Genomic DNA, 14349 nt, shown 5'->3' on the forward strand with positions numbered 1-14349 from the left:
TTTCCATTAAAGGGCGCTCAGGGTTCTGTGGCCTGAGTGGGCCAGCGTTTATTCGACCACCCCCTACTGATGAGTACTGAGGCGGTTTCCCATCTTTTGCTGTTAGCAGCCACACTGCCACAACTTTCCTTGTACGTGCCTGCCTCACCTGCTGCCCCAGGTGTGCTGAAGGTGTGTAGTTGGGAGGGTCCTCTGGCTTATGCTGGGGTCCTCCATGCGGTCACCGCCTCCAGTGCGTCCTGTCTCAGACCAAGACGATGGAGACCTGACACTGAGCAGCCTGCTCTGCGAGTGGCAGGAGACGCCACCTTGGGACACAGTGGCCACATCGGTGAGGAAGCTGAGTCTGGCTCAGACCACAGGCTTTGAGGTAAGCAGCCTCTCCAGCCCCAGGCCGGAGTCTCTGTCCCTGGAACACCCTCTTCTTCCTGCCCAAATCCCTGCTTTAGGGCCCAGCCTCCCAGATGTTTGGCATCAGGGCTGCCGTGTACAGTTGGGCAGGTTGTGGACTGTGCAACTGTGCCTGGTTGCAAAGGCCAGGAAGGGGAAGAAGTCTAGCTGGAGTTGTACCAGTGCAAGCTGGGTACAAGCAACGGGGAGGTGTTTTTCTCATTTCTCTATGGGTGAATAGAAGCTCTGCTGGGCCCCCAACTCTAACCTTCTGGATTTGGCTTGGCCGGGCCTGGAGCAATCTCAGGAATCCTTGAGCCCCTGACTGGGCATTTCCTGTGACTAGCAGACAAGGGGAGCCGTGAGCTGTGTCTCCCCTCCTGGACACGGTGCTGGCCCCAGGGGCACGGTGCTCCTTCCTTGTGCCTGTAGTGCTGCAAAGGAAGTAAATTATCCCCACTAGGGAGGGCCGGGCATGATGGGGTTGGGAGAAGGGGTGCCCGAGAACCTTCTTCCTGAAACTTGCTTTCCAGGGATGCCTCCGAGCGCCCCAGCCAGCTCCTCGAGCCGGGGGCCGCCGGGGGGTGGACCCCGTGGGCTTCAGCGTGCAGTGGGCCTGCCTCCCCGTCGTCGGTGGGCAGGAGACAAGATTTGTTTTTCAGTCTGGAAACAAAAACATGGCTCAACAGAGAGCAAATTCCCGGCCCGGCCCTCCACAGAGAGGCCGGAGGGTTTCGACGTGGGGGGACAGCGGGGCTGGGATGGCCAGGCGCACTGCAGGGCGCACAGGAGAAGGCGAGGCGCCAGCTCGGGGCTGCCCGGGAGGTCACTCAGGAGTAGGACACAGACCGTAACCTCTTTTGGTGTTCTGCAAATAGGGAGCCGGGTCACCAGCATTAATTAAATGCCAACTGTGTACAGTCAGGTATTTTAGAGGCAGGCGTGTGTGCCAGTACGGAGTGGCTTATACTGGCGGGCAGGAGCCAATGATTAGATTTCCAGGACTCCTGCGGATGGCTTGCTAAATACAGCCATGCTAAAAAATAGAGTTTTATTAGCTTGCGATTAAGTAAGATTAGAAACAGAGGGAATAAACACTCAAAACCACCCTGGCTAGTTATTTGACTGCCCTTGAGGTTTTTACGCCTCGGCACCTGTGGTGGAGAGACAGTGGGGTGCTCGTGTGCATTTCCCCCGAGCCCGTGCTCAGCGATCCCACATCCGTGGCTTGAAATCAGCTGCGGTGAGAGCATTTACACCAGGAAATCGGCAAGCACTGCACACCAAGCAGGGCTCTTTTTTTTTTTTTTCCTGGAGAGCCACTCTTTGCACGTTTATCAGCCACCCAGGGCACTGGTTAAGCGCAGGTTTAGGGGAAGGACGGCTGGGGCTCCAGTCTCAGGGCTGCCCCTTCCCAGCTGTGTGGCCGCTGGCCCCTGACCTGACCGCTGAGTGTTGGTTTCCTTGTTTCCAAGTGAGGATAGCGGTAGCCCTGCCCGCAAGGTCGCTTTGATGACAACGTGGGATGGGTCACGTGAAGAGCTGGGAGCAGTGCTCAGATGGACACAGTACAGGCACCTTCCACAGTGACTGGGGATGTTACTACTTGTTGCTAGTGACTGTATCAGTCAGCCAAAGGGGGTGCTGATGCAAAATGCCAGAAACCGGCTGGTTTTTATAAAGGGTATTGATTTGGGTAGGAGCTCACAGATGCCAGGCCACAAAGCATAAGTTACTTCCCTCACCAAAGTCTATTTAGAGCAAGATGGCTGCCGACGTCTGCACAGGTTCAGGCTTCCTGGGTTCCCATGTTCCTGGGGTTTGCTTTTCTCTGGCTTCAAGGTTCCTTCCTTCCTGGGACTGGCTTCTCTTTCCTCTGTGAGTTTACTTCCCAGGGCTCCAGCTTAAGGCTTCAGCATCAAACTCCAACATCAAAACTCCAACATCAGAAACCCTCAGCTCTGTCCTCTGCCATGCCTTTATCTGTTGAGCCCTACTCACCAAGGGGTGGGGACTCCACACCCTACTCATAACTCAGTCATGCCCAGGTACAGATCAGATTATGAGCATAATCCAGTATTTCTTTTTGGAATTCATCAATTATATCAAACTGCCACAGTGGCCTTGGTGATGGCAGGGGTTGCACCTAGGTATCTCACCGGGAACCCCCGCCCCCCAGTTCGCCTCCCTCCACCTGCTCTTCTACTCTGAATTTCTCCGCTCCCTGCCCACGTGCTCTCCCGCTGGGCATGGCTCTGGAGCCAAGCTGGTGCCCGCGGCCTGCCCCAAGCGGGTGGGGGTGGTGGTGGCCCGGGCAGAGGCTGGTCCAGCCCAGGAGGCCTGTGGCCTCGATGCCTGTCTTGGAAGCACGCGGGGCTGGAGCCATCGGCCGCAGGGAGACACAGCTGAGCCTGCTCGGGCGGGGGGGCAGGGGGGGCTGCTGGGCCAGGGGTCAGGGGTGCCCCGGGGTAGCTGCCCCACACCGGGGCACCAGAGCCAACTGGAGAGCGGTGACAGCCCTGCAAGGAGCAGCGTGGCGGGCGGTGCCGGAGGAAGCGAAGGCCGCGCTGGGCATGGCACCTCTGCCAACAGAAGGCGCGTTAGGGGAAGGCGCCCGACGCGGGGGCCGGCGCTGCGGGCAGGAGCCCGGGGCCCAGCCTGCTTGGCGGCGTGGCCGGAGCGGAGGAGGCTGCAGGCAGCCGGGGAAGCCGCAAGCCCAGGGGCTGCGCAGGCAGCAGGCACCTGGCTTCCTTCCTTCCGTGACTTTGGGAGGCCGAGGCAGCGAGCCTCAGCTTGGAGGGGAACCGGGGAGGGAAGGCGGGGGTGGGTTTCCCAAGCCAAGCAGCTCCCGAAACCCGAGGGGCGCGCGCTCTGTACGGAGGCCTTTACTTCTTTGTGGGTTTTTGCACACCCGGTGACTGCACTAGTCCAGCTTTTGGACAAGGGGCAGAAAACCCCCCACCCCCTTTTTTAGGCATCACTGTTAATAATTCTGGAAGATATTTATGTATTTATTTCACCAAAAATACTGGACGAGATCGCCATCCACTTAGCACAGGAGAGGCACTCTGGCTCTGGTTAGAATAGGTCGATTTTAATCAGAGCAAACATTGAGCTTTTATGAGCGCATGCAGATACCACGCTGGTTTTTCACCACCACATCCCTGGTCTCTTGCATAGTACCCAGCACACAGTAGGTGCCCAATAAATGCTTGTGAAACGAAAGAATAAGGGAGAGAATCCCGGCCACGTGGTGCTCTCTCCGTGGGTCTTAGGACGCCCTGCGGAAGGTGCTTGTGCTGTCCCCACTTGCCCTGCGGGCATGTCTGGAGGCAGGGGGATGGACGAGATGACCCTCGCCGCCCCCCCCCCCCCGCCCCCGCTTGGCCTTGCCTGCTGCCCGCCCTGATTTCCAGGCCGCAGAACGGGCTGGTGTTGGCGCTCCCGGGCCTGTCCGCTGACGAAGGGCTGGAACTCCGGCGACAGGCCTCGCCGCGACAGCCGGTAGGGGGTGGTGTCCAGGCGGGGGCGGGGCCGGGGGCTGGGGTCCCGGGCGGGGCCGGGTGGTCGTGGTGCCCTCGCAGGTCCCGGCTCTGGGATGGAGGGTGCTGTCGCATCTCCTCCCAGTGACACTGACGGGTCTTCCGGCCCCGGGAAGGCTGCCAGGACGCTGATGAAGTGGGGAGCCTGGCGCTTCCCACGGCCGAGCCCCGCCCTGCCCCGGGGGGACGCGGGAGGGCCCGCGGGACAAAGGCGGGCATTGTTCCTTCCGCCAGATGGGGACCCTCTCGAGGAGAGTGGGATTAGCATGCCAATGCGCCTTGGCTCCACCCCCAGCTGGGGGTGGGGTCAGAGAGTCGGGGTGGGGGGCGCTGGGCACGCCGGGATCCCACTGCCCAGACCCCGCGGGGCCGGGGCCAGAAGGGGCAGAAAGAGACCCCGAAGTTCAGAGGGGGCCTCTGAGCATCCTCACCGTGAGCACGGGGCTGGGGCGGGGGGGCTGAACGCACGGGTCCCTGAGGGCCAGACTCGAGCCTGGGAGCTTTCCAAAGGCTCTCCAACATACCTGAGGCCTGAAAAAATTGTCTTGGCTCCAAAACGAAAAACAACAACAACAAAAAAGCCCAAACCCTGCAAAACCAACAGCCCGTGGGGTATGTGAGAGTCCTAGCGTTCCTGTCCGTTGAGGCAACAGAGGCACAGAGCAGTTAGGAAGCTTGCCCCGAGTCACACAGCAGAGTCCGGATCTGATGGGCAGTGCTTCTCAGTCCAGTTCCAGGGGCGTCACTGGAAACTCGATTGGACTCAGCGGCGTTTTAATCATGCTCGAGGGGCCTCCGAGTCAGGGCTCCGGTTGCCCTGGCGACGCTGTTCCGTGTTGCTCTGGATTTTCCCACAAGCTCCTGCATCTCGCCTGTCGGGGGTGGGGGCGTCCCGAATCTGGACCCCCTTGGGGAGTTCTCTTTCCTGCGCTGCCTCCCCGCCCCCCCCAGGGCCGGGTCCTCCAGGGCCTGAACCGATCCGGAAAAGAAGGGGAACGAGGGTGGGCGGCCCGGGCAGGGGGCCACCGCGTGTCCTCAAGCTCGGCCCGGGCGTCGGCGACAGCATTTCCGAGACGCGCAAACGGAGGCCGGGACCACGTGGGACAGGCGGGGGGACGGTGTGTGTGTGCGGGGGGGGGGGGGGGGGGGGGGGGGCAGGTGCCCTGGCCAGGGGCGGGGCCCGAACCCGCGGCCGCGCGGTGCAGCCCGAGATCCAGGGTCAGTCCTGAGCTTTCCAGCCGTTCTGCTGCCTGAAAACCCCTGACCCGGGCAGAGGGGCCTCGAGGCCGCGAGCTGCCGATGCAGACGTGCTGGTGACCGCCACCGGGCGGCGTCCCCCCGCGGCAATGGAGGACTCGGGTGGGGGAATCAGGGTGCCTGCAGGCGTGGGTGCTTCGGCAGGTCTGAGGGAGCCCCCGCCCCGGGCCCCGCTCCCAGCGTGGGTGGGTGCCGGCGCCCCTCCGCGTGCGTGGGCGAGCAGCCGCCTGTGCGCGGTGACCTTTGTTCTGTCTTCTTCCCGGGTGTCTCTGTCCCCAGATCTCCCTTTTCTGTCATTAGGACACCTGTCACTGGGTTTCCGGCCCGCCTGGTCCAATTTGACCTCATTTTAACCGAGTTTATCTGCAAAGACCCTATTTCCAAATAAGGTCCCTTTCTGAGGACGTGAATCTGGGGGTACACCGTTCAGGCTGCTGCAAGAGCTTTGAATTCGAGGTGGTTTGCTGCTTGTTGGTCCCATCCGGCAGGTCCTCTCTCTGCAGCTTGCCCGGGGGGGCTTCAGAGCAGAGGGTGGGCTCCAGCTTCCCCAGCTCTGTTTCCCGGGTGGCAGGGCTGCCGCCGTCCCCATGGGGTCCGACAGCACAGGCTCTGGGCCCAGGCCCGTCTTGGTCCCCGCAGGGCCTGTCCGAGCTCGGTTTGCTCCTGAGAGCTGGCGAGATGACTCGGGCCAGGCCCCTTGGGACGTCCTGCAGGCCCCCGGCGTTTCAGGCAGCCGCTGGTGGACACCCTGGCCTCGTGGGCCCAGAGCCCCGTGTGGCCCCCGGGAAGGAGCGCATCGCCTCGGGGGAAGTGGAGGCAGGCGAGGCGGAGGCGTGGCTCTGGGCAGGGGCCTTCGTCCCCCAGCCCAAGGTCGCCCCGGTCCACGCTCTGCTGGTGAGCCCCTGTCCCCCCCCCGCCCTGCGGGCCCCCGAGGCTCCCCTTCCCTGGCATGGCAGCTGACGGACGCGGGGCGGTGGGATCTGCTTTCGGCCCCACTTGGCGCCAGCCTCTCGTGGGACCCCTGGAAGGGACCCCCATCTCCTCCGCCTGCTGCATCAGGCTCGGTGCAGGCTTTGGCATAAGAAGGTTCTGGGTTTGAGTCTTCAGCGCCACGCCTTCCGGCTGTGTGATCCTGTGTGTTTGTCTGAACCTCTCTGGGCCTGTTCCTCGGCTCGTGGGGAGAAAGGGGCCATGCAGTGAAGCGGTTTTCCTGGCATCCCGGCACACGCGGTGTTCTAGCACGTTAAATGAGAGCAGCTGCTGCTGTTATTACCATCATAACCCGACATAGCCCATGAGCCCTGAGATCGGGAAATTCGCGTGAAACCAGACCAACAATTTATAACAGGAGGGTGGAGGTCTCATGTCACCCCCACGAGGCCTCCGAGAAGGGGTGCTCTCCATCCCCCCGTTCTATAGATGAGGAAGCAGAGGCCGCAAGAGTCGGGCAGCGCGCCCGGGGTGAGCCGGCCCTGCTCTCCCTCCCCTTGCCTCACGGGGGGCGCCCGCGCTTGCCCCGGGGTGGCACGTGTCCCTCTCCAGTGTCCCGGGCTGATGGTGGCTGGTTCAGAGGCCAAATACCTGGGGCTGGTGGGGGCAGCCCGGGACCCCTGCACTTTCCCAAGGGGTCTCCTGCAGGGCCTGTCGGCCCCTGGCCAGGCTCAGAGTGCAGGAAGCCCTGCCCCTGAGCCCTGACCTCTGACCCCAGGGCTCCGCGCTGTCTGTTTCCTTCTATGAGCCTGACGGCTCTACCTTTTGGGGGGGCTGGTCTTGAGAGGACAGAGAGGAATTGGGTCCTGGGGCATCAAGGTCACATCGAACAAGTGAAACCGTGGTGCAGGGATCACGGGCTTGGCGATAATCTGATCTTTGTTATAAAGGAGAGTGATCATGTTAAACAGACTTTCACCTGAAGCCTCCCGGCACCTCTTTATTTATTATTATTATTCTTTGAAGATTTAGTTTATTTCTTTCCCCTCCCCCCCCCCCCCCCATTGTCTGCTTTCTGTCCATTCGCTCTGTGTTCTTCTGCGTCCACTTGCATTGTCAGGCGGCACTGGAAACTGTGTCTTTTGCTGTCGTTGTTGCGTCATCTTGCTGCATCAGCTCTCTGTGTGTATGGCACCACTCCTGGGCAGACTGCACTTCTTTCATGCAGGGCAGCTCTCCTTGCGGGGTGCACTTCTTGTGCGTGGGGCTCCTCTACACGGGGGCGCCCCTGCGTGGCACAGCACTCCTTGCGCGCATCAGCACTGCGCGTGGGCCAGCTCACCGTACGGGTCAGGAGGCCCTGGGGATCGAACCCTGGACCCTCCCTATGGTAGGCGGATGCTCTATCAGTTGAGCCACGTCTGCTTCCCCGGCACCTCTTTAAGTAGAGACAGTGTCAGGATCTTGCTCCAATTCTCCTGAGGAGAAGGCCTGCCCTTCCGGGCCGCATCTCCAGGACAGCCACCCTGGGAACCCAGGCCCCAGCCCGGGCCGCTCTGGGTGCCGTGGCCTGCGCTGGCCCCACTGCCCTGGCAGCCGCGCGGGTGGGGGCTGGAGGCTCCGGGCCGCTGCGTCCTGCCCACGCCCTGTGGGGCCCAGCGTGGTCCTGGACTGGCTGGAGCCTGCTCTGCTCCCCGGCCACCCTCCTTGGGTGCAGCGGGCTGAGGCAGGGACCCCTCCTCCTGCGAACCAAGGGGCCCCTTTCCATGATCCCCACCCTCCCGCCGGGCCCTGATTTCCTCTTTTGCTGGGAGAAAAGGGATGCATTTATTTTCCTTTGCCAAATACAGAAAAACACTGAACGTGCTTCTTTCAGCCACACACTCCCGCTCCTTTCTCAAGGAAAACACACTGAGATGCTCACACGCGGGCACCTGCAGGTGCACAGCACACACTCGGGCACGGACACACACACACAGCCCCCTTCTACACCCAGACACACACACACACCTATGAGGCACGGACACGCCCCAACCAGGACACACCCCACACGGAAACCTACCGAGACACACGCACACTGAGGCACACCCAGCAAGATTCACGCATGTGCCCCGCGGAGCAGCCCCACTTGGAAACACACACATGGCACACACCCACACGAGGCTGTGCATGTCCACATGCTGCGGGGCACATGTAAACACACCAGGCAGGCACACACAGACCCACAGACACATCAATGCCGCACACACTGATGCACGCCCATGCACTCGGACACGTGCAGACACATGTACACACACCCACACAACATGGACGTGCCTCCACACCAGGACACACAGCCTGCCCAGAACACACACGCACATACACCCCTGACTTCACATTTCAGAGGCAGGCGAGTGTAGCGGCAAATGCCTGGCCCTGGAGCCAGACCGTCCCGGGTAAGTCCAGGTTCCTCCGCTTACTGCTGGGCCACCTCGGGCTAGTTACTCAGCCTCTCTGTTGCTCAGGTTCCTTGCCTGCAGTGACAATTGTGCTTCCTGAGGCCCTGGGAGGCTTAAAGGCGGTGCCAGCTGTGCCAGCTTCACGACAGCTTGCTGGTCGGATGCATTTTTCTCATTTTCCCTCTTGGAGACCCAGGCCCAGGGCTCCCCTGCTTGGTTTCCGGGTGCCCTCTTGTCTCGTTTGAAGGCTTTGGTGTCCTGGGGCATCCGATGCCCTTTGTTGCAGCTGGACTGGCCCTGACCTTGCCACACAGAGGCCCCCGGAAGAGATGGCCCAGGGGGTGGGCAGGACTGTCTGGGCCCCCAAAGAAGGGCTGGGGCCCCTTCCGCCCCCAGGAGCCAGGCCCGGGGGCCACAGCACGTTCCGTGGGGCAGGGCAGGAGACGGGGTGGGTGGGATTCCTGGTGCCAAAGGGAGGGTCGCGCCAGGGGCACGCGAGAGCTGGCGGCTGGGTTTTCAGGACCTTGGCGAGCCGGCTGTGGAACACAGCGGTGGTTAGAAACGACGGGCTCTAAGCTTGCAGTTACAGGGCTTGTAGGAAACCCGAAGGCAGTGGGTACCTGCCACGCCACCTCCCAACCACCTCAGTGCCTCGTGCTCTCACCCGGGCCCTTGAGTCCACGTTGCTTGTGTCTGCGTGGATGTGCGAGGGGAGGGGCTGCCACGTACTGCCCCGCGCTTCCCGGCTGCACGCTCAGGACTGTCACCTGGGCAGCTGGAAAAGGCCACGGTTGGGAGCATTTGCACCATGGGAATTGGCAAGTGCCACCAACGAGGGCTTACCATTTGCCATCGTGCCACTGGCCATGCACTTGGATCTGGGTCCTTTTGGGTTGAACCCAGATCCGCCTCCGTTAGGGATGAGCCTCCAGTTACTCCGAGCAAATCCTTTCGCCTTTCTGCCCTTCCCCTAACGTCCTCCCAAGATCCCAAGGGAAGAGCAGACTCAACCGGTGGCAGGGGTGGGTGGCCTTCTACCACCACCACATCCGGGTGACATGGCCCCGGCCACACCGCAGCCAAGCCCCCAGCTGACGGGCAGAGAGAGTAGTGGCCCGGGAGCCCCCACCGCCCCGTCCCCACCTGCCCATCCCTTTCATGCCCAGAACTGGAGCTGGTGATGCTGTTTGGGGGAGTCTGGCTCGGCTGGGGGCAGGACCCTGAAAATGCCACCCAGCCCCTGGGTTTCCATCTCCCCTGCTGTGGACGGAGGCACAGTGACCTCTCCCTGGGGACCCTGCCATCCAGGAGAAGTGGCATCTCATGCTGGTTTGCAGAAAGGAAGCAAGCAAGTTGGCGCAAAACGCCGGACCCCTCGTGTGCCAACAGATTCCAAAGAGAGAACTTGGTTTCATTTCTCATGTATTTTGTACAACCTGGGGGCCCGCGGAAGCTGCTCTGCTCTCCGCCACGTTCCGCCTTAGAAACCTGCTGTTTTAGAGCCCCAGCTGCCAAAACAGATACCCTCCGTGGGTTGGGCTACACGATGGGAGTTTATTGGTTCCTGGTTTGGGGGCTAGAAGTCCAAAACCGAGGTGTCAGCACGGGGGTGCTTTCTCCCCGAAGGCTGGCGCTCTGGGGCCGGCTGCGGGGTCCTTGGTCCTTGGCGTTCCCGTCCCGTGGTGGCATCTTCTCTTTCTCTTCGTGTCCTGCCGACGCCTGGTTTCTGGCGGCCCCCATGGTTCTCTCTCACCGACTCGCTGTCCCCGCAAAGGCCTGCGGTGGCGCGGGTCCAGCGCCCGCCTGCCTCGCGGCTGCGTCTCAGCTGAAGTAACGTCTAGAAGAGATCCTGACAGTGTCCGCGCCCACCGGAAAGGCCGCCAAGGCCAAGGGCACGCCCAACTGGCCGCCGCTCCGTCCACGTCTCCCACGCCCCTCCCCAAGCGGGCGGCTCGGCCAGTCCCTCATCCGCGGCACCGGGGGCCTCTGGGCAAGACGCTCGGCGCTGGGGACCCGCGCGTCGTGGGAGGCTGAGCAGGCCGGGCCTTGGGCCCCCGCTCTGGGTGGGCACCTCTGGCTCTTCGTTTCCTGGGGCTGCCCTGACCACTGACCGCAACCCGGGGGGCTCCAAATGTCGGAAACGCGTCATCCCGCCGTTCTGGGGCCGGAAGTCCACGGTGGCGGGGGTGGCGGGGTTGGGGCCTTCTGGAAGGATCGGCCCCTGCCTCTCTCCTGGCTGCTGCCGCTGGCTTCCGGCAGCCCGCGGCGTTCTTGGCTCGTGGCCGCAGGCCACGCTGTCGCTGTCTTCCTCCGTGTGGCCCTGGGTCTCCTCTTCACGTGAGGACACCCTCCTTGATTTTAGGGCCCACCTTTGAGGTCACCTTAACTTTTTTTCCCCTTATTTCTCCGCCCACCCCCCGTTGTCTGCCCTCTGTGTCCATCTGCTGTGTGTTCTTCTGTGTCTGTTGTATTCTCATTATGAGGCTCAGGGAACCCATCCTGGGACCTTGTAGAGTGGGAGAGGCGACCGTTCTCTTGCTCCACCTCAGCTCCCTAGCTTGCGGCGTGTCTTACCATCTCTTCTCTGTGTCTCCTTTTGTTGCGTCGTCTTGCTGTGTCAGCCCTCCATGTGGGTGGCACCACTCCTGGGCGGGCTGCCCTCCTGTGCGGGGCGACACTCCTTGCGCAGGGGCCACTCCTTGTGTGGGGGGCTCTCCTGTGCGGGCGACACTCTCTGCACTCAGCGGCACTCCACACGGGCCAGGAGGCCCTGGGTGTTGAACCCTGGACCGCCTGTGTGGTAGGCGGAAGCTCTCTCTGTTGAGCCACATCCGCTTTCCCATCTTAGCTTTTTAACCAAAGGACAACCTCAAAGACCCTATTTCCAATAAGGCCGCATTCCAAGGTCCAAGAGGGCATGAATTTGGGGGACACTGTTCAACCCAGTGTACCCTGTTTTGGCCTAGTAGAGGGGTCCTCCTGGATGCAGTAAAGGATGGCCTGGGGCCTTCAGGAATTCCCAGCGCTGGGCCCCGCTGAAGACCGATTGTCCAGCGTCTCGGGGTGGCTGGACCTCCATTTTCAGGAAGTACCCTGTGAGCCTGGGCAGCCAGTGTGCTGCCCACCTGCACTTGGGGGGCCTGCAAAGGACCCCTTGGCAGCCTTCTGGGGGCGGGGGGGCCGGTTTCGTCTCCAGCCCCTGCTGCAGACCCCGGGGGCCAGCCCAGCGCTGTCCTCGGCGTCTCGGCCCTGGGGCACAACCTCCGTGCCTCTCTGGACGAGCCCTGTGGGTGGTGCCTGGCGTCAGCGCCCTGCTGGGGATCCTGGGCGCAGCCTGGAGGGGAACTGCACCTGCCAGGATCCCGCGGCCGCCGGCCAGGGGAGGACAGCCGGGGCCCCGCGCCCCGGGGCCCTTGCACGGCCGACGCCAAGTGGGCGAGCCCCAGGCTGAGCGGGTGGGCTGGGCGCCCCCACCCAGGCCCCACCGTCCCACCCCCATCCTGTGTCAGCTCCAGCTGGAGCGGAAGGCGATTGGCAGCGCCGGCCTGGCAGCCGCGGGTCTCGTCCCCGCGCTGAGCACCTGTGCGTCCCTGAGGAGCCACCTCCTCGAGAGTCAGCTGGGGGCCATCCCGGCCTTCCGGAGGGTTCCCTGCTCTGCTGCTGTGACCCCTGCGAGTCGATTCACTGGGGCTGAGATTGGGTGGTGGTGGGTCTTGAACCACTGTTCATTCATTTGTCCGTCCGTCCATCCATCCATCCACCCATCACATATTTACTGAGCACATACTACGTGCAGGCCCTGGCTAGGCAGTGGCGTGCACTGAGCCTGGCTCTGCTCCCGAGGGCCTGTGTCTTGTGCGGGAGGCCCCTGGCGGTGGCAGGCATCCTCGGCCTCCCTTGGCTGGTGGCACACCTCACCCTCTGCCTCCCTGTTTCTCTGTGTCCGTCTGTGTTTCTTCCCCTTCTCACAAGGACACCAGGCATGAGGGATCAAAGGCTGTCCTTTGGTGTGACCCCATCCTAACCTGCCGGTATTCCACCTGTTAAGTCTCTGTCTCCAAAAAAGGTCACATCCAAGCTAGGGTGGTTAGGCCGGCAACATGTCTTTGTTGGGGGACACAATTCCACCTGTACAACTAGGATAGTTCACCTAAAGTTGTGCCTCCCAGGTCCCCCCATGCCTCCAGCCCTGCCCCCTGATTTTTCCTTCTTCAGCTAACATTCTACCTTCCCCATAAGCCTCTGGTTTGCTGTCCGCCTCTGCCTCTTGCCCAGAATGCCGGGGACGGGAGCTGGTGTGCCTCCTCCCCAGCTGTCACCCGGCAGCCAGCAGGGGCCTGGCACCGAGCAGGGGCTTGGTAAGTGTGTGCTGAGTGAGGGGAGGGGGTGGCCAGCCGGGCTGGAGGGGGGAGGCGTGGGGTGGGGGAGGCGGCTTGCTGAGGTAGGGGGGCCAGGGAAAGCCAAGGTCTACAGAAAAGAGCTCGTGTGTCAGGGGCTTTGCTGGCTTTGTAAATACAGTTTTACTGGGACACAGCCTTGCCCATCTCTTCACATCTTGTCGTGTGTGGAAATGGCCAAGGCTCTGGGCTGGGGCAGGCAGAGGAAAATGACTGGGGGGCCCGTGCTGTTCCCCACAGGGGGCCACGGGGGAGGGTGTGTCGGGGAGGCCCCCGCAACGCGGTCATCAGGAACACAGGGGCAAAGCGCAGGGACTGCCGGAGCCGGGCAGGCTGGGGACACGGCACGACGGGGCGGAGAGGGTGACCCTGGGGCGATGGCCTCCCTCTGCCCGGCCCAGCGGCCACGCTGTCCAGCCTGTGCCAAAGCCCCGAGGAAGACGCCGCGATCCGCCTCCACGCCCACCTGGCCCTGGTGAGGTGCCCCAGCACGGAGGCGCTGGGCCCGGTGCGACGCGCCCAGGCTGGCGAGCGGTCCGCCCAAGGTGAGCAGCCTTGGGGCGGGCTCGCGCGGCTGGCGCCCCCGGCGGGAGCGGGGGGCTCGGGACACCTGTTCCCACCATCCCTCGGCGGTCCCCTGCCCCCTCCCCTCTGCCCTGCATGTTCCCCTGCTTGGAAATTCTAGTCCCAGCTCTTGCACTGGACAACCTTCCCTCTGGGCCTCAGTTTCCTCCTCTGTAAAGTAGGTGGCAGTCCCTGACCCCTGAGGCCCCTTCTAGCTCTGGCTGGGCCATGCCACAGTGCCCAAAAGGGAGAGCCGAGTCAGAGGAGGGGTAGCATCCGTCAATCTCAGATCTGGCCTCTGGACAGAGTTCCCAAACCCCAAGGTGTCCACTGGGAAAACTAGTTCACTTTTTTTGTTGTTTTTCTGTAATGCACTGTGGGTTACGAGCCTGGAGCCTGATAGTCTGAGTTCAGACCCCATCTCAGCCACTTCCTACCTGCGAGCACTTGGACAAGTCACCACTGTGAGCCTCAGTTTCTACATCTGTGAAATGGGGATGACAATAGCACGTCCCTCCTAGAGCACGTGAAACTGCGTTGATACAACAAGACATTTACAACATTGTAAGAGCTGAATGTGTGACTCTTGCTTTTAACATTCCTATCACTACCTCTCTTATTCTTATTGTATTATACTTAGGAGGTCAGAATTTCAAAGCCCCAAGTCCTGTTTCCTGAAGGCAGTCGCTGTGCATCCCATCAAAACTTTAATGCATAGGCGAGCGGACACACGTATGTGCCTAACGCAACTCAGGGTCATGTTGTACATGCTGTTGTGTTTCCTGCTTTTCACCTTTCCCTCCTGGGGCCTGATGACACCCACCTGCAGCT

The 14349-nt window shown here is 62.0% G+C and overlaps 1 protein-coding gene across 1 annotated transcript in view; it reads left to right on the forward strand.

The window, feature by feature from the left end:
* Positions 1-14349, forward strand: part of LOC131275554 (uncharacterized) — a 109234-nt gene that overhangs the window by 8661 nt on the left and 86224 nt on the right. The window contains 11 exon segments of the mRNA XM_058286234.1: positions 234-466; positions 2570-2683; positions 3814-3894; positions 5919-6083; positions 11754-11781; positions 11784-11846; positions 11849-11884; positions 11887-11927; positions 12067-12216; positions 12698-12701; positions 13356-13499. Coding sequence (XP_058142217.1) covers positions 234-466; positions 2570-2683; positions 3814-3894; positions 5919-6083; positions 11754-11781; positions 11784-11846; positions 11849-11884; positions 11887-11927; positions 12067-12216; positions 12698-12701; positions 13356-13499 — 1059 coding nt within the window.

Source organism: Dasypus novemcinctus, chromosome 23 (assembly GCF_030445035.2).
Source record: "Dasypus novemcinctus isolate mDasNov1 chromosome 23, mDasNov1.1.hap2, whole genome shotgun sequence".
NCBI lineage: Eukaryota > Metazoa > Chordata > Mammalia > Cingulata > Dasypodidae > Dasypus > Dasypus novemcinctus.